Source organism: Cucurbita pepo, chromosome 12, assembly GCF_057944985.1.
Source record: "Cucurbita pepo subsp. pepo isolate OVF chromosome 12, ASM5794498v1, whole genome shotgun sequence".
NCBI lineage: Eukaryota > Viridiplantae > Streptophyta > Magnoliopsida > Cucurbitales > Cucurbitaceae > Cucurbita > Cucurbita pepo.
The window spans coordinates 12,743,164-12,770,416 of record NC_141809.1 but is presented as its reverse complement, the minus strand read 5'-3'; the positions used below and the strand labels follow the sequence as shown (position 1 = coordinate 12,770,416).

The following is a 27,253-nucleotide window of genomic DNA, read 5'->3' as shown; positions in this document are numbered from 1 at the left end:
GGAGGCTTTGGGGGTTTCTGCAGCGTTTCGAAACGGTAATGGATTGTACTTGTCTCCTTTTCTACAGCAAGCCATTTGATAAGTAATCTCTTACTTTTTTATGCTTTCTTGAGGTCTAATTTAATCTATGTTTGATACGAGTAGAGATGCAAGTTGATAACTGAAATAAATTAACTTATTGTGTTATATCTATACTGTGATCAACGCTGCTGTTCGTTTCGGTTATTCTGAAAACCGGATTAAAGTAAATTTTCTATATGTTGCAATTACCATGGTGTTCTCTGACCTTCTCTTACTTTTGATCTCAAGCATTACATTCATCCATATTGTTGTACACTTTGTTTTGTTTTTCTCTCTTGACAATCTAGGTGAAACACAGTACAGGCCTGCTGTTGGGGTGGCTGAAGATCTTTTCAGGGGGAGAGGGGCAATGGTTGCGTTGCTCGTTTCTTGTCCCCATCAATCGTCGTAGCCTATTTGGATTGACTTTTTAAGTGCTTAAAATCATTTTTTTAAACGCCTAAAAAGTCAATCCAACCGGGCCTTTTAAGTCTTTTAAGTGATGTCTATCAAATATCTAACATTTTTGTTTGTGAACAGAGATAGCTTTGATCTTTAATACTCTTCTGATCAGTTGACAAAGGAACTGGGTAAGGAGAAGAATAGTAGATCTAAATAGGCCAAAATCGTCACGGCTATTCGATGTTGGTGCTTTTCTAACTCTTAGCATTGCATTTGTCATTGTTAGGAAATGGTTTGGAAGATTGAAAGTTAAACCTCTTTGACATTAATGATTTGAGTTTTTTGACCTATTATCAGTTTATGAAGCAGCTGAGCAACCCAAAATGAAGATTGAGCTTCAAAACTTTCACATTGTTGCACGCAAGCTTCAAGCCGGTGAGCGGCTGATGCTGGTAAAGGATAGGATTCTACCCTCGTGCTTTTTCCTAGGCAAAGTGCTTCCTTCTTCACCACTGCCTATCAATTTCATAGGTACAAAATCTCATACTTAAAATTTTGAAACTGTTGGAGTCTTAAGACATAAAATATGTTTTTTCTCTTTCCAAATATATATATATAATTGCACTTAGACCTTTATGTTTGAAGATTGTTCGAGTTTTACGTTGATAAATAAGGAGAAAATCATAGGTGTATAAGTAAGAGACATTATCTCCATTGGTACGAGATTTTTTGGAAAAGTTAAAAGCCAAGTTGCAAGAGTTTATGTTCAAAGCAGACACTATCATGTCATTATGGAAGTTCATTGTCCTATCATTTTGGTTTGTGACCCATTGCATGTTTTTTTAGTACCAAGGAGTCAAAAGAGTTTAGATTAGGGAAGGAATTAATTGGAAAGTGATTTAATTTGAAGCTTAAGCTTAAAAGCCGCATGTAGTATGCTTAAGACTTCCAAAACCGCCAATTGGTTGGTGAGGTTCTGTGGGCTATTGTCATTATAATCATTTTGATTAGTATATCATGTATGCTATTAAGTATTTTTGTTTTTGAAAGTAAATTGTGGGCTAAGTCATAAGCTTTGATTGACTTCGGGTAAGTTTAAATTTAGTACGTATTATAGTTTTAAATACCCTAAACGCCCCTGCGACGACTGCTACAATTACATGTTTAGTAGTTTTCTTACCCTAACGGGTTTTTACTTGAAAGGTATGTAGGTTGAAACTAAGAAAGTAACGCAAAATTGATCCATTGGAATTGTACTTATCGATCGATTTGGTTCTTAGATCGATTTTATTGATTTCAGTTAGATTGCCTATTTGTTATTATTTATTTTGATATCATTATGTATCAATTTTTAATAGACTTGTGAATAGCATCATCTAGTCATCACCCACTTTTATTTTAATTTTAATGTGTGAAAATTAATTATTATGGTATCATTTAATAATTATTTTATTTTTTAAAATCGATTTTATAAATATTAGTTTTGTTTTTCAAATTTCACGACGAACTTTTATATATATATATATATATATATATATAATGATATGTCAACTGTGGAGCTCACAGCCATAATAATTTCTGTCTAATCTAAAACTAGATCATTCACACGCTACAGAAAATTTGTGTGGATTCAATCATACATGATTCATATCCTTCGCGGTTTTATGAACAGTCCAACTTAAACAATGAAGATCCGTTCAAAAATTATGTGAATTATCCACTTACGATGATCGTTTAAGCATCTAATCAAGTTCACACCAAGAAGAAATCGCTAGGGGAATCTAATAGATAATACTTTGATGTTTAATCGCAAAATTAACAACGGCCGGCGTAGAAATCTAGGTCGTCAACATCAAGATGTATGATAATAGACTGACTATAACAAAAGAATAATACTAAATCAATCATCGTCAATCGATAAAGAGATGTGAAGTAGTTGCTGTAGGTATGAAGTTTCCCTAATCTACACGATCTAGAAGGCAATAAGAGGCAAATTTATTTAGGAAAGGAAGATTCACTTCCTTCCCCAAATTTTTCGTTGCGACGATTTCAGAAAAAGGCAGCATAGATACAGATTTCAAAAAACACAATACAATATCTCACTGCGCCAAGCCTGATCTATTTCTTGCTTCCATCCGACAAATCGGAAGCGAGACGCGACGCAATCGCCGAATGATACATAATGTCATGGAAACTGGAGCTCTCCATCGTTTTCATTCGGAGCATTTTCGCTTTCTCCTCCGTGAAACATCCAGGCGAGAATCTGGATTTGACTCGTCCATCATCGAGCTTTGGATTAGCATTCTGAACCGGCTGTTCCGCAGAGGAAGAAGCGACATAGTCCGGCTCGGACGACCAGCCGAAGATCGGAGACCACCACTTCAGCGCGGCGGCGGCCTTTCGGCGATTAGGTTCATATTCTCCAAAATTGATCGTCATGATGAGACAAGCAAGAATGTAGGGCTCGGAAGGGGTTAAATTGATGAAATTTCCATGGAGTACGGCATTTAACGGAAGGGGGGAGGTAGGTTGTAATCGGGTGCTTCAGAACCTCGTGAAATCGGCTGACCGTGTCGGGATCGGTCCTACCCAGTTTTAAAATATAAGACCTAAATTCCATATTTAACCCATAGAGCTCTTAAAATTTAAAAATAATTCTTCCATTTATCAAATTTCAATCTTATATTTATTAAATTTTAATCGTATTTTAAAAACAAAACAAAAAATATATATTCTAAAAAAAAATCAGAACATAATGAAATAAAATAGATTTTTATTAAATTGAAGATTAAATTAGTAATTTAAATTTAAATATTTTGGAGTCAATGTGTGAGCGTTGACCGGAAGGGTATAACAGGAATGGAAAATGAGAGGGCGGGAAAAGAGTGAAAGAGGAAATAAGAATGGATAAGGTTTGGGGGTGACGTGGCGTGGGTCCCACTGGCGTGCTTTTTTTAAAGATTTTTCGGAAACTTTTATTCCAAATGTGGGCCACCGCGCCATTTGTTTTTGAGTTATATATATATATATATAATTTGTAAATGTCTCAAAACTATTAATATTATAATAGATTTTCTTTAAAATAAAGTTCTTTTAAAAATAAAAAATAAAAATAACGATTAAAAAACACAATAAAATAAAACAAAAAATTAAGTTTTTATTTTATAATGATTTTATTTTTTTTTTATTTTACAATTTTATTGGATTTTTTCTCAATAAATAATTGCATTTTTAGTTAATTTTTCAAAATAAAATCATTTTTTTAAATAAAAATGAACAATAAAATATAGAAACTTAATTTTAGAAAAAGTCGTTAAGAAATAGAACCTAAAATTATTTTTTAAGTTTTTAAAATTTATTTTTCTCGTGCACCTCATTCTATCAGTAAAGCAATTAGGCTTCCACTCTGATTTCGTGGTAGACTGTTGTAACAACTCAATCTCACGACCAGTAGATATTATCCGCTTTAGCCCGTTGCGTATCGCCATCAGTTTCACAGTTTTAAAACTTGTCTATTATAAAGAGGGTCTAACCCTACTCCAACCAGTGCCTCACACTGTCCAGTAACCTTTTTATAACAGACGCATTTTAAAATTGTGAGGCTAACGACGATATGTAACAGATCAAAGTGGATAATATCTACCAGTAACGGGGTTAGACGGTTACCGCTACCCTTTTTTAAAAAATTAATTATAAGGGAGGTTGTAAAATTTTGAGGCATTTATTTTCAAGGATAATTTAAAAAATAAATAAATAATTAAAATATAGCATTTATTTTGGAAAAAGGGAGCGGGACTGAAAACAAGGTAGGGGGAAGTAATATCGGGAAAAGAGAAGGGTATTTTGGTAAAATCGGGTAAGAGAAACTGAATCTCGAAGTCTTCGTGGAGCTATCGAGGGGGGGTTGGGGGGGGGGGGGGGGAGGGTACACTACTTTTATCTCCCTCGCTCGCCGTCGCGCCCCTTATCGGTTTCCTTCTCTTTCTCTTCCATTGATCCGTCTTCCAAACTCCTCCTTCACTGAAAGCGAGAGGAACCCTAATTTTTGGGCTGCAAAAATGTCGGGGAAGGGAGCCAAGGGTCTGATAATGGGAAAATCTGCCTCCAACAACAAGGACAAAGATAAAAAGAAGCCTGTCTCTCGCTCTTCCCGCGCTGGTCTCCAGGTTTCCTTCTTTCTATACACTTCAACACTTGTATTCTTCCATCCTTTTGGTGTCTCTTGTATGGATCTGTATTTATGCTGCTTGTTTGAGGTCCATGTCTGTCAATTTCAAACGCATAAATTTTCCAATTTAGACGCGTTTCAAGGTTTTCAAGCCTCTGTGTTTAGACATTTGGAGTGGAGTTGTTTTAAATTTTCGTGTTTCGAAGTTTATATTTGTTTGTACTTGTTTCTTATTTTCGTCTCTTTTGATGAGTATGGTGAGTTTTAAGTTAGTTTCGTCTGTATGAGATCGTCTGTTGTTGAATATTTAGGAGGTGTTCGTTTGAGAATCTCTAGAGGTGTAGCTCGAAGTCCTTCTCTTTGATGTTAGAAGTAGGTGCATGCCTTTGGGTTTTTAGTATTTTGAATGTGATTCTGTGATCCTCCTTTGAGCCTGATTCTTTTGAGAGTCTCGGTTTGTCAATGTTCTTCGGTGGTTGGAGAAATTGTCCTGTGCTAATGAACGTTGTTGAAAAAAAAGAACCTGGTTAGACTTAGTCTGATGTTGTTGCACTTATAAGTTCATAACATTGGTAGTGGGTATTAGCTCATACTTCCCTCTGGGCTGTCTTTTTCTTCTTTGTTTTGTAGCTCCTCTTTGGTTTAAGCTTTTGTGTTCATTCAAAATAAGGGTGGGACATGATTGTATGTAGACAATGTATGTGTCATGGTGTTAGAAAATGTGGTGGATTGTATAGTGTAGAACACAAGCTTTCTCTCAATTAGATGTGGAAGGTCAAGGTCTAAATAGTGTCTGTTGAACTATTACAAGACACGTCTGTTTTTCTTTGTTTTTTTTTTTTTGAGGAATTGGTTAGTCGTCCAGTAACAAGTAACAAGTAACAGTAGTACATAGAAAGAGGTAATGAAGTCAAGTATTAAGAGGATTTCAGAGTATGTTCAATGTTTTGCAGAAATTTTGTTAGATTAGGGGATGGGGCTACTTTTTCTTCGGCAGTAATTGCTGGCATAGAACATATTACAAGTCTTTCATGCTACATTTTTTCTTCGCTAAATGACCTCTTGGGAGTGATCGGAATATGTGTGAACCTAGCGGCTGACGAAGCTGTGGAAAGCTATGGGAATCGAAACTTGTATCTTTCGAAATAGATTGGAGATGCAAGCTGTTTTATTCAATATTCTTCTGCACTGCTTCATCTTTCGAAGTAGATTGAAAATATTATCAGGAATTTTGAATGGGAAAGTCTATATCTTGATGGAGAAAATTGTCTCCCACTCCTTTGGACCTGGTTCAACTTGGAATTGGAATTCAGTGTTCGAAAAATATAAACTTCACTTGACGTGGAATTTTATAATTGATGACTCACCCATCCTTTCTTCACCCTTAGGTTTTCATGTATAGCATTATCCAGATGTAAGAATTTCGGAGATTGGATAAGTCTGGGATTTCAACTTACTTTCGGTAGGTTGATAATCAAGTGCCTCTTGAAGGGTCTTGAGCATGTACAGCCCTTTCTTCCATGAACTTCTTGTTTTCAAGCTACTGAATAATCATCACATCAGTATCGCGTAAATAAGGAGTCCCAACCCCTGGGCTATTTCCTGCCTTTGTAGTGTCTGTTCAGGAATTGTTAAGAGTGAAAACCACGGTCATGTTGACTCAGATAGTGCTTTTCTATGAACTCATTGTGAGGGAATATTAGATTCTTGTATGTTTTCTACTACGTCAATGAGGAGTCTCTTTCTTCGTTCCTGTTGAGGCTCTCGTTCTGTTTTGCTGGTAATGTCACACTCCAATTAGGAAGGAGCTAGCGTTGCATGCTACATATATACTATATCTATCTTGTTATTCCTTTACTGAGTTTTGCCACTCATTTTTTCTTGCTTTCCCTTTGTTTTCTTCTTAAATCAATTTTTTTCCGTCTGATCAGTATACCACTTACGATAGACTGGGAGAATAAAAAAAATGTCACTGGTAAAGATGAAGATGTGGTGTTTGATAAGTTTGCAAGTAGAAACTGGTGCGCTTGTAGGTGCCTGAATTCTCTAAGCCCTTCTTGCTGTATATCTTCTGAACTACTACTAGCTTGTCATTTTCCGTGTACATTGCGGTTTTGATGTTTTCTTTTCAATATTGTTGATAGTTTCTTCTGCTTTGCATTAGTATATTGCCAAAATTTTGCCACCACATTTAAGAATCATAAGGCATAACTGCTGAAAGTGTTCTTGAGATGACTTTTTAGTATTTTCAGTGAAGGTTAGCAGGATTTGAAATGCTTTGTTGGGGTCTTCTTATTAAAATTCACTTTTTTCTCATTGTTGGGTATGGTGTTGGATGGATGATACAGTTTCCAGTGGGAAGGGTTCACCGGCAACTAAAGACAAGGGTTGCCGCAAATGGACGAGTTGGGGCTACAGCAGCCGTATACACAGCAGCTATCTTGGAGTACCTGACTGCAGAGGTGTTGGAGCTGGCCGGAAATGCTAGCAAGGATCTGAAGGTGAAGCGTATAACACCAAGGCATCTGCAGCTCGCAATAAGAGGAGATGAAGAACTGGACACACTCATTAAAGGAACCATTGCTGGCGGAGGAGTCATCCCCCACATCCACAAGTCACTCATTAACAAATCCTCCAAGGAATAGAGATTATTAGTATGCCTTTTTATTTTTCATCTTACAGCTTAGTTGAGTGGTTGTGTCATTGTCATATGCTCAGTCCTGTCACTGTCTGGTCCAATTTAGTAGCAAGGGGAGAAGATATTTCTCGTTTTGTAAGGTTAAAGAATGGGAAATCCCTTTTATTTTTAGTAATTTCTGACTTTGGGTTGCTTCGACTTCGATCGACACTGCCAATGTAATTGACGACTCACATTATTTGTCTACTTACTTAACATAACATCTGCCCAATTCATTGCTGGAAGAAGAAGATAAGGAATTAAGTGAAGACAGTTTGGAAAAGTTTCCTTCATTGAGAGTTTTGGAAAATCTGATCTAAGAACAAAGATTTACAATTTATGAGGTTATCTCCACAACACTGAGTGGGAAATAACAGTCTTCTCTACTACATACAACAAAGCCTTTAGGACTTTCTGGAAAGCAGCCTCAAAAACTGATACTCACCCAAAGAAATGACCTTTTTGCCAATTGTCTTGTGGGTGGTGGAGGTGATACTCTTGAACAAGGGGAAGAAGAATAAAGAAGGGTGTTTTGTCTATCCATTTTTTGTTAACCTAAAATTGTGTTTCTATTGAGGGGTGTGGGAGTGAGGCTTATGCAAAAGAATTCTGGTGATGAAGGGTGAGAGTGCAGCAAGTAAGGCGCTCGGGCATTCCTCGTGTGGAAGATGTCCGCATCCAGATATTGTTATCAGTCTCTGCGTTGTAATAACAATCTTTGTTGATGCATTGAAAGAAAAACAATGGAGTACAGAGAGTATAGAGAGAGCGGGGCATACCGAATTCGGGAGTTTGGAAGCCATAACTTGAGAAGAGTTGAGAGAGACGAGAGCATCCTCAACGCCACCGACCACGAGCACAGGCATCTCTTCAAGAGACTTTACCAAAGCTTCAGCATTTTGGGGAGAGAGTACGGTCTCGTGTGATAATCTCGCTATCTCGTGCAGTGCTTCATCCCACCCTTCCACACACAACGCTTTCTGCTTCCATTCAGAAGCAGAAAACACACCATATTAGTAGTCTAAAGAGGAGAAAATCTAAATGAAATGAAGGTGGTGCAAATGATGTGTAGTGATGTTACCTTATAGAGATTTAAGACCTCAGATGTTAGCTTGGTAGCATCGTACCAAGCACGTCGGTTCACAACTTGAGTTATTTCAGTGCGCAGCAGAGGCCGAACCAGGTGCTTCTTCCCCAATGATGTTCTCAGCAAAATCCTTGCAAACCCAGGAACCACTTCTCTTGATAAGCTCACACTCAGCAATACCACCCCTTTAATGGAAACCTGCATAATAATATCAACATTCCCATTCACAAAGCCAAGAAGAACTAACCAATAGCCTCCCCAACAGTATTCACTTTTAAAGAAATCTTACATTGAATGAGTTTATTGGTGATTCTTGAAGCCTTTGCGCAGCCTTGAGAGCGAGCAATCCTCCATCGTCGTGACCCACAAGCACCACTGAAGAAAATCCCATTTCTGAGCAAAATGCAAGCAATAGCTCCACCTGAAAAACCATTCATTACAATTCCATTCAAACCAACAACAGATGCATTCAAATGACTACGTCCTCCACGGCTAGCAGTTATTGTCTTTTTTGGACTTTCCCTTTCGGGATTCCTCTCAAGGTTTTTAAAACGCGTCTGCTAGAAGGAGGTTTCCACACTCCTATAAAGAATGCTTCATTCTCCTCCCCAACCGATATGGGATCTCACAATTTACCTAGTCAATAAATGGCTATGCACACAAGTATTTGAAACCTTGTGTAATAATCATGTTGGATTTCCGAATGAATTCGGTTCTTGCTAAATATGATTAATGAATAATGAATGGTGGGGATTATAATGATATCTTCTTATGAGTATGAAAGTTCAAGAACTACAATGAGATTTAAGTTTTAAGATTCAATTGTAGACCTTTTTCTCTCACTGTTGAAGACAGTAGTAGGTCAGAAAACAAGATAAAACGTGCTAATCAAAAGCAGTAGCTCTACAGCTCTACCAGAAAGAAGCATGCAGAGTACGAAAATCAATCACAAGCCAAAAGGAAAAAAAAGAAATGAATGCATGAAGTTAGTTACCTGACTTTCAAGCTTGTAGGGATTGGGCAATTCTTTTTCTTCCCAGTCTTCAGCACGGAGCCTTGAGGTTAATCCCCAACCAGGCCGATCATAAGCAGCAACTGTGAAACCCGTCTGCCTTGCAAGCACCCCCATCACATGTCTCCATGAGAACACTCCTCCTCCAAAACCGTGCACCAAGACGATACCAAATTGCCCGTTATTCTCCAAGTTCCCATCTAAGCTAACTTTGCTCAATTCCTCTTCTTCAACATCATCCAAACTTATCACTGGAATCTCATCACAAAGAACAGGACAATTTGTTGCAGAGCCATCCAATAATGGATCATAGAGAGATGAACTATGAAACTGATTGCTATAGCTCCTATGGAAATTGTGTTGGTTTTTAGACAAGACAGTAAATGGATGCCTATCAACAACTGGCCTCCCCATGGCCTTCTTTGGAGAGTTGCTACTATAACCAGGTTCAAGAAATGCAGCCGAGGACAGCGACCGCGGTGGCAACCTGGGCAAGCTGATCTTGTAATGAATGGTAAGCCCTTGACATATGAAGAACAAACTATCTATATCAGCAAGTAATCTAACCGGCAGTTCACTCTCATCCCGGGCATTGCCTGAAACTTTCCTCTTGATTTCACTGTCACTTTTTGGGGTTTTCGATCCAGAAGGAGTGGGAGATCTAGGAATCTTCTGGTAACCAGAGAATACATTTTTGCAAGAAAGGGCCTGCCAAATCATATAGGATGTTTACAACAGCAGGCTCAACAACAAGTTTATGAAACAGGAATGAACATGACTCAAACTTACAGCTTCTGGGTCAACTCGATGCAATAGAAGCTTTCTACGTGCCCTGCAGCTTGTTCTGTATGCCACCACCGTATGTCCGAGGGCAAAGGCTACTGAAGATAGGAACAAAACTGGCATCCCCCATGATTTCTTTAAGTGAAGCCTCTGCCTCGAGGGTGAAGATGAAGCTTCAGCCTCGATTTGGGAATTTACTGTAAATACACAAACCTTGATGGAAAGAACAAGAATGGAGATGAAGGAACATAACGTCACTGTTCCAAGATAAGGACCATTTGAAAGCGTAGGGCCATCACACATTGAATAAACACCTGCGATCAAACATCAGAAACATTAAGAACTTGATAATCGAATTGACGCAAAATTATTCCTAATTTCTCAACAAATTGAAGGGAAAATAGCAGGATCATACAGATAATAATGATAGATCTGATCATCGAAACGAAAGGGATATCAGTCAAAGAACTTTTGAAAGCATATCGATGCAAATGCTGTTTGAAGCCATAGCACTTAACACAGGTAAAGCTTGAGATCAAAATACAAGGCACCAACATGTCTCCAATGGCCACAAGAACCGGCAACGACGACACGAGTAGTGACGCCAACATCGCCACCATGAAGAACACCGTCCTCACACATCTCCGAATCTTCTCAACAAAAAACCCACCCTTCGCCATAAAAAAAAGCCCTAAAATGCTCCAAAAATCCCTCCGATTAATCGGATAACAAGCAACAACAACAACAAACCTATATAGGATTCCGAGAACACAGTGAAACCCTAGCCAGCAGCGGCGGAGGAATTAACAACCCATCTGCAGGCGGCGGCTTATCGGCCATTTCCCGGCGGCGTCAACTTGAAAAGGAAAAGATTAATAGTCTCAAAGAAGCCGGAAAATTCGGGTGAAAGCCAATAAGAACGCCATAGATGGACAACGGCTAGAGCTTCAAATCGATTCTTCTCTTACAGGTAAAGATCAATCGATTAATGGAGATTTCAAATCCCCAAAAAAAAAAAAAAAAAAAAAAAAAAAAAAAATCTCCTGTCTTCTTCGTGAGCGTTTTCGGAATAATGTTCTCTTTTGAATTCCATCTCTTCTCTCTCTCATTATTCAAAAATATATATATATATTATAATTTCTTTTTTAAAATTTTAAAATAATATTTTGAAAATTAAATTCTTCGTAAGCATCGTGAGGGATCATAGGACAGAATTATATATATATATATATATATATATTAAAAAAAACAAATTTCTATAATAATAATAATAATAAAGTAATAAATCCAATGTCCACCCTGGCACCGTTTTACTAAAATACCCTTTTATTTTTTGGACAAATTGGACGTGGGCCCTTCATTATTAAAATTCTAATTTAATTTATAACGCTCAATAAATGATTTTTTTCTTGTTTAAAAATAATAATAATTACCATCTTACACAAATAATTGTTATTAAATAATACAACAGAGTCTTATTTATTTATTTATTTATTTATTTATTTTTTAGAGGAAGACATAATAAATACATTAGGAGAATAATAAATATAAAGGTAAATATAGGGGTAAAGCAGGCGGCAAGCGAGATCCCCGAGAACACGACCGTTAAACGGTGAGGGGCTGATTGGGAGATTATTGTCGGGAAATATTAAAACATTAAAAAATTAATTTTTATTATTATTTTGAAATAAAAAAAAATGGAAGAAAGATACCCGAGTCAGTATGGTCACGTCAGATGGGGAGGGACAGAGTGCAGAGAGTCAGGAGGTGGGGCCCGCTTTCGTGGTTGGTTGGGTTATTTGTATTTTGGGTACCACGTGGAAATTCATGTACAGGCTGTCACTGGTGGGGGCCACGGGGGCATGCTTATTATTCCCTCTTTTTTTCTTTTTTTTCTTTTTTTTTTTTCAAATAAAGACAACACCAAAAATAAAACCTCTTTCTCCCCTCCACCTGCAATCCAATCATGTAATTTTAAATATATATTTCAATTTCAAAACTTATTATTATTATTTAATATGATTTTTTAATTTAAAAAATCTTTTATTTATAATATGCTTATTAATTAATAAAAATTTAACTTAATAAAGAGACATTAACTTAATTTTTTATTTAATCTAAAATTAATTAGTAATTAAGTTATTAGAAGTAATTATGAGAATTAAAAAAATATTATTGATTTATATAAAATTTTGATTACACTATCTTTTAATTTCAATAATTTATTGATCTTAATTTATAAAATTACTATAATTTATTTATTTATTTTGATTTAAAATTTTATTAAATTACTTATTTACTAAAACTTGTTTTAACCCCATCAATATTTTATTTATATAAAATTTTAATCATTAATCATCAGATATTTGATTTTAAATTTTGAAATAGTAATTAATGGATTGAAAGTATAACTGTTCAAACTCATCCTTAAACGATATTGTTTGTTTGGGCCCGTATTATCGTCAGTCTCATAGCAACTCAAGCCCACCGCTAACAAATTTTGTTCACTTTAGCCTGTTACGTATCGCCGTTAATCTCACGATTTTAAAACGCGACTCCTATGGAGAAGTTTCCACATTTAAGTAAACTCCATCTAGGGTCCAGCGTTCTCGCTGGGACATCACGCGGTGTGTGACTCTGATACCATTTGTAATAGCTTAAGCTTAGTACTAACAGATATTGTCAAGTTTAAGGGTATTGGAATAGATTTGAAGGGCAAAATTGGAAATTTGGAAGGAAAAAGGAAAAGCAAAGGGATGGGGACAGCTAGGGTTTGGTTATTGTCAGCCTAAAACATGTAATGTAGTGTGTATCTTTTTTTTCTTTTTTACTTTTCTGTCCTTTGTAATGGCATGCGTTAAACTACTCATCATTACTTTTTAATTGCCCAATAAAGTAATTACCTTTTTCACCTTCTTTCTATATATTATTGTTTTTATGCTCTTTTCTTTTTCTTTTCATTTTTCCATCATTTCCCATCATACTCCTCATTTTTCTAATATAAACATCTTTATATCCATTTTTTTTTATTTAACTTGGATTAAAAATTAGAAAAAAAAAAAAACGATTCAGTTCGAAGGTTGACATTTTTTTATAGAGTCAACCCAACAGTACGGTTACAACTCAACCCTACTTCTAAAAAAAATTAAGAATGTTTAGTGTTTGTAACTGATGTTAATAGTGTGTTGACTTCTAAATATTTGATATTTGAACTGATGTTAATAACTTGAAAACCCAACAAAAATAGAAGATTGGGTTGGGTTGCTCGAGTCACCAACCTAACCAACTCAACCCGTATACATTGACACCTGGGTAAACAAGAGATACATGAATGAACCGAGACCACATTTGAATGAAAGCAATCTTGAGGATAAACGTGTTTTGTTTAGAGAAATTTTATGTGGGGGGTGACGAAATTTTACTAAGATACATGTGAGCGAAAACAAAACATGCTGAAATAACTTGTGTTAGTTGATGGGGATAGTTTTCACTATTAGAAATGAATAGTAATTAATGTGACCATCTTGTAAGGGATGTTGGTACGGATACGGATTCTGAATCTTGATCTGAATCTTGGGCATGAGTCATTTTTATTTATTTATTTATTTTTTTAATTAAAGGAAAAAAAATGTTTTTTATTGGAAGATTTTAAAACAATTCACATAATTTAATGAGATAAAATACAAAATGTCAAAGACCAAATTCCAAGGACATAGACAAAATTTCAAAGCAAGAGCTCAAATCCTTATAAATCAGGATCTAATTTCTGACAAAATTATTTGAATTTTAAAATATTATTATTTTTTTTTTTAGAAAAATGAAACTATAATAATAATAATAATTAATTTGAGGATTATAAGTTAATTGGGTAATTAATAAATATTAGTCAATGTCGAATTAATTCAATATTTTTATTGGGATGCCATTCCATAAGCAGCCATGTGTTTAAATTAATTAATTAACTAACGGTTACTTTTGGTTTCATCCAATACCAACATCCCACGTGGATTAATTAATATTATATTTTTACCTACGGTTAAAATTGTGACATTTGTTAGTAATTTTAATTATTAATATGCCAAACCATGCTGTCATATTTAACAAGTTGGATTGAGTTGATTAATTGAAATGGACAATGGTACAGAGAAACCACGAGAGACGGAGAGTCAAGGGAGAGAGAGCCTACCATCGAGTAAGAGGTAGACGTGGTGGTTGAAATGGAGAACGAGGTGGTTCGAGGAATAGAAAGGGAAGAACTAGAGCCATAGCTAGTTGGGTAAGAGGCATTGACAAACTGATAGAGACTAGAGGGGCGAGAGATGAGAGTCAATGACTGAGAGACAGACTTGAGAGGAATCCAATTCTCGAATTGAACTGGGTTTTTGTTTTCACGAAGAATCCAATCCAACCGAACCCAAATATTAAAAAGAAAAAAATTAACCCAACCAAATCGATTAACTTGATTTTTATTTTCTCGAAGATTTTTTTTTTTTTTTTTGAAACCCTAAATGATATAAACAAAACGAGACAAAATGGTCAATCAAAAGGGCCTTCAACTAATTATATTCTTTTTCCCAAACCTATTCTCTCAATACGAAATTGTTTTTTTCTCACAACAATTTTATTTGGGAACGGGAATCGGATTCTCTTTCTCGTCTTCTTCCTCTCTTCCATTCAACTTACCAATTCGGAAGATTCCCTCATTACCCACACAAATCAACGTTAAACGTGCCTAATTTGATTCATAATCCGACACGACATTACCATGCTCATACCTAACCCATCTCAAAACATAATAAAAAACATCACTGTTGCTCGAGATTTAAAACTCGAAAGCTAATGACTTACACAATTATGACACTAGATATATAAGTATAAAACACAATATTGAGTGATAGAATGTACGAAAAATCTTTTCTCGAGCTCGAGTACTATTTTTTTTAAAATCAGTGTCGTGATGTAGCTGTGAATTTTCACGTGGCATGTCGAGTGGAGAGCGGTTTGGTTTGTGAATGAGAAGGTAAAAAGAAAAAGGGTGAAAAGATAGAGATGCAGGCAAGTTGTGTTGAAGGGTTTGCATAATTAGTAGTACAAATGGTCCCTCAAACCCACAGCCTTTACAGCCACCATTGCCATTTTTTCTAACCTTTTCCCCTTGCCTTTCTGTCTTCCCACTCTGGAATTTGGATCCCTTCACTCCCCATTTCTCTCTCTCTCTCTCTAAATAAAAAATAAAAAATAAAAAATAATATTAAGAATTGTGAGCCTCGTGTAATCAAAAGTGACTAAAGTGTCGAACAAAGCGTGTACTTTGTTCAAGGACTCCAGAGAAAGGAGTTTAGAGAGGCTATTCGAGAGCTCCATAAGCCTCAGGTGAGGCTGATAGTATACTATGTTCGAGAGAAGGATTGTTGAGGATTATTAGGAGGGAGTCCCACATTGGTTAATTTAGTGGAAGATCATGGGTTTATAAATGAGGAATACTATCTCCATTAGCATGACACCTTCTGTGGAAGCCTAGAGAAAGATATTAGGTGCATTATTGTTTATGTTTAAATTGACCAATCAAATTGGTAATGTTTTAAATTATTTAAATAATAAAATTAAAATTTCTTTATGATAATTAAACGCATTATTGGTGCTAATCAACTTCCTTAATCATTGATTTGACTATAATTAGGGATTTTAAAAAAATGTTATTTTCTCAAGTTGGGAAATTATTAATTATTCTATATTTGAAAATTTCAACAATATGGGCTCATCTGGTCCAATACGGCCCATGTTTAATTGGGCTTCATTGAAGTAGTTAAAGCCCATAGTGGATGTTGAAAAATAGATAAAAGAATAAAGTAGTTATGAAATTAGTTGTTTGTTTAATAATGGCAATTAAAGTTAATTTAATCATTTACTAATAAATCAATTATCAAAATATTTTTTGAACTTTAAATCCTATGTAGGAGTACGTATATATTACATATGTGCACGGGGCAAGACAGTAACGAAAAAGCCCTGGTCCCATCTCTGCCACTTATTTCATTCTCTATGTTTGCGAAATTTCTATTTATTTTTACCATAGGCCGGCAGTGGAGTAAATAGACATCTCTTTATTTCTCTACTATGTATTACTGCCAAATGTAACTTTTAATTGTTAAACAAAGGGTGTATTTTGTTCGCGGTTTTAGGGAAAGGTCGAGCTTTGATTAAGGGGTTGATTAAGGGGCTATAGAGTGTATTTTGTTTGAGAGAAATATGGTTAGGAGGAGTGCTACGAGATCCTACATCGGTTGGAGAGGGGAAATATGGTTTATAAGCGGGTGGATACCTCTCTCTATCAGACACGTTTTTAAAACCTTGGGGGATGCTTAAAGAGAAAGCTGACCATATCTGCTATCGGTGGGCTTGAGCTCTTACATCTACGTTGGCTGGGACGGTTCCCAATCGTTTTCGGTGCATACAAATTGAAGGGGATGGATGATATGAAGTATAAGGTATAAATTTGAAGGGGATGGATGATATCAAATATGATCTGCCAATTGGATGAACTCACCATATTCTCTGCATTTATAATCTTTGTCTTCTCCTTCCTCTCTTATCACCTGCTCTGTTTTCCCCAATTCCAATTCCAATTCCGATTCCGATTCCACTTCATTATGAACAACCACCAATCTCCGCCGCAAGATTCCGCCGTAATCCCCCCCCAATTTGGGGATTCCGATCACTGTTTCTGGTTCGACGATTCCACCATCCTCGACATCGATTACTTCGTCAAAACCCTAGCCGGAATCAACGCCAAAGGCGTTCGATCCGATTTAGTCGCCTCTCTCATAACGCATTACGCTTCCAAATGGCTTCCGGATCTCTCCGACGAGCCTCTCGATTCACACAATTCCTGGTTGAATTTCACTAATTCGACCGATTTTCAGGAATCGCCGGAAACTATCACCAATTCCTGGATGAAGAAGAGATTCTTCGTTGAGACGTTGGTTGGAGTATTGCCGCCGGAGCGGGATTTGATTCCGTGTAATTTTTTGCTGAGGCTTCTCCGGACGGCGAATATGGTGGGAGTAGAGCCGCCGTACAGGGTGGAGCTGGAGAAGAGGATTACTTGGCAGTTAGATCAGGCGTCGTTGAAGGAGGTCATGATTCCGTCGTTTAATCATACGTGTGGAACGGTTTTGGATGTGGAATTGGTGATTCGGCTTGTGAAGAGGTTTGTGAGCTTGGATGACGGCGTTAGGAGCGGCGCCGCCTTGGTTAAGGTGGCGAAGTTGGTGGACTGTTACCTTGCGGAGGCGGCAATGGATTCCAATTTGGGGTTGCCGGAGTTCGTTGAGCTCGCCGGTGCTCTACCAAGCCATGCTCGAGCCTCCGACGATGGGCTCTACCGAGCCATTGATACCTATCTCAAAGTAAGGCTTCTTTCTCTTTTTGTACGCTCTTTTAATTAACTACATAACCAAATATTCAAAATTATTTTTATAAATAATATTGCATTTTTTAAAACTAATAATAATACCCATTTATTTAAACACATGGCTAACAAATCAAAATTTTAAAAAATAAAGTAAAATTTAAACTTTTAATTTTTTCTATTCAATTATTTTTTAAAAATGAACTGATTTATTAAATATAAATATAAATAAATTTTATATTTAATAAAAAACTTTCATAGCTTAAAATAATAAAAATTAGATTTGTAATTTAAAAAAGGTAGAGATGATATTTTGATATTGAAACTAAAATAATAATAATAATAATAATAATAAAAGGGTTTATTCTAGAAGGGGTAAAAAAGGGAAAGAAATAAGCAGGAGAGAAAAACGTACTACTTTAATTCTTAAAAGTTATTTAAAAATATCTTCGAAATTTTAAAATTTTAAAATTTTTTCAAAAAAATTCAAAAATATTATTATCGTTGATATATGTTTAAAAAATACTCATAAATTATCAAAATTGATATTAAAATTTTTAGAAATAATCTACGAAGTGCTAATAGACTACTTTCATCCATATAATAATGTTATGTTTTTTTTATATATTATTTATTTTAAGTAAACGACATTAATATTACCTTTAAAAGGTAATATTTTTTTGGGTGTTTTTTGAACAAAGTATTAAAAATAAATGGTATTTTAATTTTTTTAAAAAAATTAAAGTATTAATGAAACGTTTTAAAGTTTAAGATTATTTTTTAAAAAGTATTTTTAAAATAAAATACTAACGATATTCCTGTCAAACTAAACATAAAAATATTTTAAAGACCCTTTTAATAGTTTAATATTATTATTAAAAACTTTGAAATTTAGAAGCATTTCTAAATAATTAATTGGTATTTTTATTAATTTAGTATATATATTAAAAATGGTTTTGTTTCAAACAATTTTTTTTAATGATAATTACTATTTCTCAACATATTTTTTAATTAAAAAATAAAAAATATTATAATAAATCGAACATAATTTTTAAAAACTCAAATTTAGATATTATACGATAATCTTTAGTATTTAAAATTTAAGTAAATAAATAAAGTGAATGAGTTGGGTCATATATTAGTCTAAGATTGGGATAGGTAATCAATATCTTTTTAAGATAGCTTTATTAATACGATATTTTTTAACCGTTAAATTATGAATATGTAAATGATGATAAATATCTTCTTAACTCAACTCGTAGCTAGAAAAAGAAATGAGAATTATGTTAAAGTTGAGATGACGAACGAAATGATTATATATATGTATTATGTGCATCTCAGGCACATCCGAATGTATCAAAGCAAGAAAGGAAGAGTGTATGCAGAGTAATGGACAGCAGGAAGCTATCAACAGAGGCATCACTCCACGCAGCTCAAAACGAGCGCCTCCCAGTCCGAGCTCTAATCCAAGTCCTCTTCTCCGACCACACCAAACTCAACTACCGCCACCCCGACTGGAGCGGCTATATCGGCGGAGCACGGAGCCCCTCCACCCCCCTCGACCACCTCCCCACCAGGTGCCAATCCAAGAGAGAAACAACAGCCCAACAGATGGAGATTAAGAGGCTCAAAGACACGGTGCTGAGGCTGCAGAACCAGTGCAATCTAATGCAGGCTCAAATGGAGAGGCTGTCCGAGAAGAAGAGGGGGTTTTTCAAGTGGAGGAGGTTTGGGTTTAAGAACGCCGACGAGGCCGACAAACTTGATGCTCGCGGCGGAGATGTGGTGGAGGAGGAGGCGGCGGGGTTTGGGGGACACACGCCGGTCGACATTAAAGCCAAGTTGGTCAAACGTAGGACGCCCAACAAGACATGGAGGAAATCTATGTCTTGAAAATGCGTTTTTTTTTTTTTTTTAATTATTATTATTATTATTATTATTATTTATCTAATGTAATCTAACCTAACGCTCTCTTCCAATTTTTATGCATTATTATTATTATTATTTTTTACTATAATACTAATATTTTCATTTTCTTTATTTCACACGTGTAGACGAGTTGAGTCACCATATGCAAGTTCTATAGTTATCCGGACGCCTAACGATCAATGGGTTAGTTAGCAAACCCATATTGTCCCTGTATAATCATAGTCAACTTGTAAAGTACAACTGTGGACTTCTACCTCTCGTGACAATCTCACTACAAGAAGCTAACTAACAAACTTCACAGTAGTCTCCACATAGTACAATTATAAGTCATAAAATATCATAGTCAGTTCATGGTTTTTCGGACCCGACAATTGAGTTAGGTTCATAATTAGAGGTTTGTTAGTGAACCCCTAATCCTATATAACCACATACATCATAAACCCATTCTAAGTTTGAGACATATCATATTGATCTACACATGAATACCTAGTCATTAATTTTAGTTCATAGGACAATGCATATGCGTTTTGGTACACACATACTATATTATTGAATTTTTTTTAAAGATTAGATGTAATTTTGTAAGATGAGAGAGATCCGGCCGTTCAAAAAAAAAATTTAAAAATTTGAAGATATTATTGAAATTTTTGTAAGATTAAAAATAATTTTGAGTGAAATTTAGAGTTATTTTTATTAATTTATTTAAAGTTAAAAAGTAATGGTGATTAGAAAAAGTAATAAACAAAGGATATTTCTAATTTCAGACCGAAAAATAAATAAATAAATAAATAAATACTGTGGCAAAGGATATTTCCATTTTCTTGCGTTCAGATATTTTGGATAAAGCTTAAGGTGCAGTAATCAATGGCAATCGGAAACAAATCAGCAACATTTTGTGTGTTTAATCATCAATGGGTTCAAAGCTGGACGTGCCGTTATCCACTACAAGCCCACAAAATTCCCTCTTTTTTAACCATTAAACCCCTCTCAAAACCCCCCAGAACAATGCCCTGTATCTCCGGCCATGGCGGTTTTTGCTCAATCCTCTAATGTTCTCACCTATCTTGACCGTTCCAATCCCCAAATCTCCAACAATTACAATCTCAAAGCCCTATCCTTCTCCAAAAACCTGCAAACCCACAAGCAAACGCTAAGAAAATCTCAAGAAATCTCAGTCCTAGGCGCCGCGGTCTCTAATTCCACCATCAATCAAACTCAGAACTTAGAATTACAACAACTATGCCTTCTGGGGAAGCTAGAACAAGCGATGAAACGTATGGAATCGATGCTAGAGCTCCGGATTGAGGTGGAAGAACATGTTTACATTGCTTTGTTGAGGCTATGTGAGTGGAGAAGAGCGCCCGATGAAGGGTCTCGAGTCTACGGAGGTGTTTTGAGCTCCAAATCTCGCTTGGGCGTTCGGCTTGGCAATGCTTTATTGAGCATGTTCGTCAGGTTTGGCAATTTAACTGATGCCTGGTATGTGTTCGGTAAAATGTCTGAGAGGGATGTGTTCTCTTGGAATGTATTGTTGGGTGGATATGCTAAGGCGGGGTGTTTTGATGAGGCTTTGAATTTGTATCATAGAATGTTGTGGGCTGAAATTAGGCCTGATGTATATACATTTCCCTCTGTTTTGAGAACTTGTGGTTGCATTTCTGATATAGCTAGAGGCAAGGAGATTCATGCGCATGTCATAAGGTTTGGATTTGAGTTGGATGTAGATGTGGGTAATGCTTTAATCACTATGTACGTGAAATGTGGTGACTTAAGTAATGCACGGAATCTGTTTGATAAAATGCCAAAGAGAGATAGGATTTCATGGAATGCTATGATTTCAGGGTACTTTGAAAATGGAGGGGGATTGGAAGGATTGAGATTGTTTTTCATGATGCGCGAGCTCTCAGTCGATCCGGATTTGATAACTATGACTAGTTTAGCATCTGCTTGTGAGCTTCTTGGTAACCAGAGATTAGGGAGAGAAATCCATGGAGTTGTGGTTAAATCCGAGTTTGGGGATGATGTTTCGATGAACAATTCTTTGATTCAGATGTATTCTAGTCTTGGCCATTTGGGGGAAGCAGAGAAAGTCTTTTCACGAATGGTGTCGAAAGATGTGGTATCGTGGACGGCGATGATAGCGAGTTATGACAGTCATAAGCTGCCTCTTAAGGCTGTTGAAACTTACAAAACGATGGCATTAGAGGGCGTAATGGCGGATGGGATTACTTTAGTTAGTGTATTATCTGCTTGTGCTTGTTTAGGCCATTTGGATTTAGGCATAAGGCTTCATGGGATTAGTATCAAGACTGGCTTCATATCACATGTCATGGTCTCAAATGCTCTCATTGATATGTACTCAAAGTGTAAATGCGTCAACAAGGCCTTAGAAGTATTCCACAAGATCTCGGGAAAGAACGTCATATCTTGGACTTCACTCATCCTTGGTCTACGGATTAACAATCGAAGTTTCGAGGCGCTGTTTTTCTTCCGTCAGATGAAGGAATCAATGAAACCAAACTCTGTAACTCTGATTACGATCCTATCGGCATGTGCTCGAATAGGAGCTCTAATGCGTGGAAAAGAGATTCATGCTCATGCTCTACGTACTGGTGTTGGGTTTGATGGCTTTTTACCTAATGCTATTCTAGACATGTATGTAAGATGTGGAAGAAATGTGCCTGCACTAAACCAATTTAACTCGCAAAAGAAAGACGTGACAGCGTGGAATATACTGCTTACGGGTTATGCCGAGCAGGGACAAGGCAAGCTTGCTGTCGAGCTATTCGACGAGATGCTTGAATCAGAGATAAACCCAGATGAGATTACCTTTATTGCACTATTATGTGCCTGCAGCAGGTCAGGTATGGTTATGGAAGGTTTGGAGTACTTCAATGAAATGAAAAACAAGTATAATCTGACTCCTAACCTGAAACATCACGCGTGTGTGGTCGATCTACTCGGCCGTGCTGGGCAATTGGACGATGCTTATGATTTTATACAGGATATGCCAATCGAGCCGGATGCAGCCATATGGGGAGCCTTGCTAAATGCTTGCAGAATTCACAGAAGCGTTCAGCTCGGAGAACTTGCAGCGTCACGTATATTCGAAAAGGACGATAAAAGTGTCGGGTATTATGTTCTTCTCTGCAATTTCTATGCTGAATGTGGTAACTGGGAGAAGGTTTCAAAAGTTAGAACACTGATGAGGGAAAGAGGACTAGCGGTAGATCCTGGTTGCAGTTGGGTGGAAGTAAATGGAAAAGTTCATGCTTTTCTCAGCGGCGACAATTTTCACGCTCAGTCAAAGGAAATTAATGGGGTTTTGGATGGATTTTATAGCAAGATGAAGGAAGCTGGTTTGGGAGATTTGAAGAGCAGTTTCAGTAGTGAAGTTGAATCTTCGAGAGCTGACGTTTTTTGCGGGCATAGTGAACGGCAAGCCATTGCGTTCGGGTTGATCAATACTGCCCCGGGGATGCCTATCTGGGTGACGAAGAACATGTACATGTGCCGTAGCTGTCACGACATGGTAAAGTTCATCTCGAGGATCGTTCGTAGAGAAATATCGGTGAGGAACGTCGAAGAGCATCACCATTTCAAGGATGGAGTCTGCTCGTGTGGGGACGAGGGATATTGGGGAAAACCTGGTACAGGATGAAACTATTTTTTGGGATTCTACATAATCAATCATTCATAGCGCAACGACGACATCGGAACAGCAGACGATCACTTCCTGGTTGCTCGGACAGTGTACGAACAAAACGATCGAAAACGATACAAGAAAATGCTGGTGCGGCCATGGACGTCGTTGAGGTAAGCTCTCTGAAGGAAATATGTAAAATGGAATCCATGTAGCTTTAGTATATCATTATATGAAATTCCCCATTAGAGTAACAAGCTGAAGTATTCATGTCAATACTTGATAAATTACAGAATGAAAATACTCATATTTGCCATGGTCATGCATAGTTTAGCATTGTCACTTCCTACTCACTAATGTCAAAGGGGACGTGCTGCGTCGAGTGACGTGTGTCGCATCTGCGAGGTGGTCTATGTGTTGATTGTGAAGTCGTCTCATCTATGAGGATTGAGGTTACCTGCGTGTGAACTGCGAAGTCATCTCATCTAATGAGGATTGAGATGGCTAGTGTGAAAAATTAGAGTTTTTGCCCCATGAACCTGAAATCAATCAGATCAGTTAAAAAAAAAAATCCAACACAACCCAGCCCTTATGATTCAAGTTGGGTCGGTTCAGTTTTTCGAGTTATCGGGCTAGATATACATCCCTAGAAAGTATTATATATGTGCAAATGAATAGGTCAACGAGTGTATATATAGATATTTTGGGTTAAATATGAGATATTATTGGAAGGAAAGGACATCACATAAAAGGTACAATAGCTTGGAATCACAATTGAATATTTGAAAATGAAATGAAATGCCTAAAAAATTAAATATTTATACATCAAATAATATCTCTCTTGATATTTGTGTGGAAAATTTTAAATACTAAATAATAAATTAATTATAGCATCTTCCTTCATTAATTAATCATATTTAAGGTTTTTTAAAGCATTATTATATTATTTTATAGATGCTAAAACATAAAACTTATATTAAAATTCTAAATTTATTATTTATCATTTTTTCAAAATAAATAAATAAATAAATAAATAAATAAATAAATAAATAAATAAAAGAAAATCTTTGGTATAAATTAAATATTCCGGTCCAACCATTTTTGGACATTCTCTGTAGATCGGCTTTTGCCACAAGGGAGTACGCCATCGGCCGTTTACCAACTATGGAGGAGTCTGCTCCCGACCAATCTGCCACCGTAAACAGGTGGTTCCGCCGTCTTCCGGCGACTCTCAGCCCTAAAAATTCCGTCCTTGCAGAGATATCAGGTGCAGTCGGCGACCTCGGGACTTACATCCCCATCGTTCTCACTCTCACTCTGGTCTCCCATCTCGATCTCGGGACAACTCTTATCTTTACCGCTCTTTACAATATCGTTACCGGCCTTCTCTTCGGCATTCCGATGCCGGTTCAGCCGATGAAATCCATCGCCGCCGTCGCCGTCGCTGAGTCTACTCATCTCACTCTCCCTCAAATTGCCGCCGCGGGCCTTTCCACAGCTGCTGTCCTCCTAATACTCGGCGCCACTGGCCTTATGTCCGTTCTCTATCGATACCTCCCGCTGCCGGTCGTCCGCGGTATTCAGCTCTCTCAGGGCCTTTCCTTCGCCTTCACTGCTATTAAATACATTCGGTATGATCAAGATTTGGTCACCTCTAAATCCGGTGGATCTCGGTCCTGGCTTGGATTTGACGGCCTATTAGTTGCCCTAATTTCTTGTTTGTTTCTAATTTTGACCACCGGAGCTGGCGATTCTCACAATGAAGAACCGTCGTCTTCCGAATCGCATAATGCTTCTGAATCTCGTTCTGGCCGTCGAATTAGAAGGTTACGAATGTTATCTATGATTCCTGCTGCTCTGATTGTGTTCTTGTTTGGATTATTGATCTGTTTTCTTCGCGATCTTTCCGTTTTGAAATACCTAAAATTCGGCCCATCGAAATTGCATCTTCTGAGAATCACATGGGAAGATTGGAAAATAGGGTTTGTAAGAGCTGCAATTCCCCAAATTCCTCTTTCGATTTTGAACTCTGTAATTGCAGTTTGCAAATTGTCAGGGGATTTGTTTCCAGATCGTGAAGCTTCCGCCATGAGTGTGTCCATAAGTGTTGGGATAATGAACTTCGTCGGATGCTGGTTCGGCGCAATGCCGGTTTGTCACGGCGCCGGTGGCCTCGCCGGGCAGTATCGGTTCGGCGGCAGAAGTGGCGCATCGGTGGTGTTTTTAGGGATTGGGAAACTGGTTTTGGGATTGGCGTTTGGGAATTCGTTTGCACAGGTTTTGAATGAGTTCCCAATTGGGGTTCTTGGGGTGCTTCTTCTATTTGCAGGGATTGAATTGGCTATGGCTTCCAGGGACATGAACAGTAAAGAAGAATCATTTGTTATGTTGGTTTGTGCTGCTGTTTCTCTCACAGGGTCCAGTGCTGCGTTGGGTTTTGGCGTTGGGATTGTGCTGTTTCTGCTTCTGAAACTGAGAGAATTCGACTGTTCTTCCTGTTCTTGCTTTGGGTTTCACAAGATGAAGCCCAAATCTGATGCTGAAGAAGAAGAACAACAACAACAAGGAACCCTGTTGTTAGCTTGAAGAGAAAAACGGTGTGTTTTCTTCTTCTTCTTTTTGATCTTGGCAGACACTGAATGTCTTTATAAATAGTTTATACCCATTTTATGTCTGCTGATATCTGCAATGTGCTGTCACTTGTACATATAATCTTGTCACTGTCTGAGTTTGGTTGTTCATATTGGATTTCCACTTACAGATGTTCATCTACTATCCACTTACAGATGTTCATCTACAGTAGGAGTAGGATTAGAACCTAGGCCGAGTCGGTTAACCATTTCATTCCGAATTATAAATCAAATTATCTACTACTCTTAACGGTTAAAGGGAACCTTTCATTCCGAATTATGAATGAAATCTCCCCAAGTAGGATTAGAATCTATGATGAGTTGGTTAACCATTGCATTCGGAATTATGTCTTAACGGTCAAATTGAACCCTTTTATTCCAAATTATGAATCAAATCTCCCCAAGTAGGATTCGAACCATTAATACTTGCATTCTAAATTATGAATCATCTCTCCGAGTAGGATTCTAAACTTATGACCAATTGGTTAACAACCGACCACTCTACCCCTGATTTACTGGGGAACAAACAACGGTAAATTAGGCCTTAAAGAATTCAATTTCCATTCTCAACCCGTGACCATATGAGCTTGAGGTTTCCTTTGTACCTCCTAGAACTTCTTCGTAGTGGGTCCGTTCCAGGTCCTGCAAAAATAAATGAAAAATCATGAAAAATCTTGCCCTATTAGTGAATTTTTGCCTACTTGAACCTACCATTTAATATACGGACAAAGATTGAAATAAGAGACAGGGTTAGAGATAGAGAAGACTCGAGATATAGAAGACTCTCTGTCCCCTTCCCCCCTTCCCTCCCCAACCTATAGACATCTATAATTTTATAAAACTATTTCGAAAATTATCTATCACTAAAATAATTATTAAAAATAAATTTTTTGGAACCATATTCTTAGCACATTTTTTAAAAATAAATAACTACAAGGAATCTTAAAATAATTTAAAATAGATTGAACTCATCTAATTTATCAAAATTAATTACCATTTTTTAAAAAATAAAAGAACGACCACGTCGGACTCCTCGTCCACCGGCGACCGAGAAGATTTACTGTCGCTCTCATCCATCACGTGAAATATCGAGATTACCCCCAACTAAATCAATCTAAATACCCAAAATATCCCAACGACCGCTTCCATTATCACGCTAAGTCTCCCACTTCCACTCCTACGTGGCCTGATTTTATTGCAGCATTTACTATCAACCCACGCGCCTATTGCATTTTCCCATTCCACGCGTCTTTTCTAAACTCTATATACTTTTAATTTTAAGAATACACAAATTAAATATCTATTTTAGTTTTTCTATTTTTCAAAACCAACTATTTATTTATTTGATTCCATGTTTATTTTAGATTTTCTTATAATTTTTTTTATTAAGTATGGTAGTCCACGCGCTATGAGGGGGAGTGGGGAAAATAAAATAAAAAAAAGTATTTCGC

General features: G+C 36.8%; 5 protein-coding genes across 7 annotated transcripts; 4 read left to right on the top strand and 1 right to left on the bottom strand.

The window, feature by feature from the left end:
• Positions 1-4,361: 4,361 nt before the first annotated feature.
• Positions 4,362-7,528, top strand: LOC111807275 (putative histone H2A variant 3). Its single transcript, XM_023692933.2, has 2 exons — positions 4,362-4,628; positions 6,979-7,528. Exons 1-2 carry the CDS (start codon positions 4,521-4,523, stop codon positions 7,273-7,275), a joined length of 405 nt encoding a protein of 134 aa, XP_023548701.1. The 5' UTR covers positions 4,362-4,520; the 3' UTR covers positions 7,276-7,528.
• Positions 7,529-7,581: 53 nt separating this feature from the next.
• On the bottom strand, positions 7,582-11,258 carry LOC111807268 (alpha/beta-Hydrolases superfamily protein). 3 transcript variants are annotated; one of them, XM_023692914.2, is made up of 7 exons: positions 10,605-11,258; positions 10,196-10,503; positions 9,389-10,114; positions 8,684-8,815; positions 8,389-8,592; positions 8,087-8,287; positions 7,582-8,005 (listed from the first exon to the last, which is right to left on the bottom strand). In XM_023692914.2, the coding sequence occupies exons 1-7, from the start codon at positions 10,867-10,869 to the stop codon at positions 7,877-7,879; spliced, it is 1,965 nt and encodes a 654-aa protein (XP_023548682.2). In that variant the 5' UTR covers positions 10,870-11,258; the 3' UTR covers positions 7,582-7,876. The 3 variants fall into 3 exon arrangements, with proteins under 3 accessions (XP_023548682.2, XP_023548683.2, XP_086985147.1); XM_023692915.2 differs by having other exon boundaries at positions 10,940-11,254; XM_087129021.1 differs by having other exon boundaries at positions 10,745-10,878.
• A 5,205-nt stretch (positions 11,259-16,463) lies between these two features.
• On the top strand, positions 16,464-19,526 carry LOC111806620 (root phototropism protein 3). Its single transcript, XM_023691993.2, has 2 exons — positions 16,464-17,598; positions 18,942-19,526. Exons 1-2 carry the CDS (start codon positions 16,699-16,701, stop codon positions 19,491-19,493), a joined length of 1,452 nt encoding a protein of 483 aa, XP_023547761.2. The 5' UTR covers positions 16,464-16,698; the 3' UTR covers positions 19,494-19,526.
• An 823-nt stretch (positions 19,527-20,349) lies between these two features.
• ECB2 (Tetratricopeptide repeat (TPR)-like superfamily protein) lies at positions 20,350-23,481 on the top strand. Its single transcript, XM_023691672.2, has one exon. It carries the CDS (start codon positions 20,554-20,556, stop codon positions 23,188-23,190), a length of 2,637 nt encoding a protein of 878 aa, XP_023547440.2. The 5' UTR covers positions 20,350-20,553; the 3' UTR covers positions 23,191-23,481.
• Positions 23,482-24,272: 791 nt separating this feature from the next.
• Positions 24,273-25,932, top strand: MOT2 (sulfate transmembrane transporter). The gene has a single exon (XM_023693469.2). The coding sequence runs from the start codon at positions 24,337-24,339 to the stop codon at positions 25,756-25,758; it is 1,422 nt and encodes a 473-aa protein (XP_023549237.2). The 5' UTR covers positions 24,273-24,336; the 3' UTR covers positions 25,759-25,932.
• Positions 25,933-27,253: the final 1,321 nt, after the last annotated feature.

Excerpts from the sequence above, each read along its gene's own strand:
- LOC111807275 (XM_023692933.2), top strand. The coding sequence starts at position 4,521 with ATGTCGGGGAAGGGAGCCAAGGGTCTGATAATGGGAAAATCTGCCTCC. Across the intron at positions 4,629-6,978 it reads CTTCCCGCGCTGGTCTCCAG|TTTCCAGTGGGAAGGGTTCA; the intron begins GTTTCCTTCTTT and ends TGGATGATACAG.
- LOC111807268 (XM_023692914.2), bottom strand. The coding sequence starts at position 10,869 with ATGGCGAAGGGTGGGTTTTTTGTTGAGAAGATTCGGAGATGTGTGAGG. Across the intron at positions 8,816-9,388 it reads CCTACAAGCTTGAAAGTCAG|GTGGAGCTATTGCTTGCATT; the intron begins GTAACTAACTTC and ends ATGGTTTTTCAG. Across the intron at positions 8,593-8,683 it reads CACCAATAAACTCATTCAAT|GTTTCCATTAAAGGGGTGGT; the intron begins GTAAGATTTCTT and ends ATTATTATGCAG.
- LOC111806620 (XM_023691993.2), top strand. The coding sequence starts at position 16,699 with ATGATATCAAATATGATCTGCCAATTGGATGAACTCACCATATTCTCT. Across the intron at positions 17,599-18,941 it reads CCATTGATACCTATCTCAAA|GCACATCCGAATGTATCAAA; the intron begins GTAAGGCTTCTT and ends TGTGCATCTCAG.
- ECB2 (XM_023691672.2), top strand. The coding sequence starts at position 20,554 with ATGGCGGTTTTTGCTCAATCCTCTAATGTTCTCACCTATCTTGACCGT.
- MOT2 (XM_023693469.2), top strand. The coding sequence starts at position 24,337 with ATGGAGGAGTCTGCTCCCGACCAATCTGCCACCGTAAACAGGTGGTTC.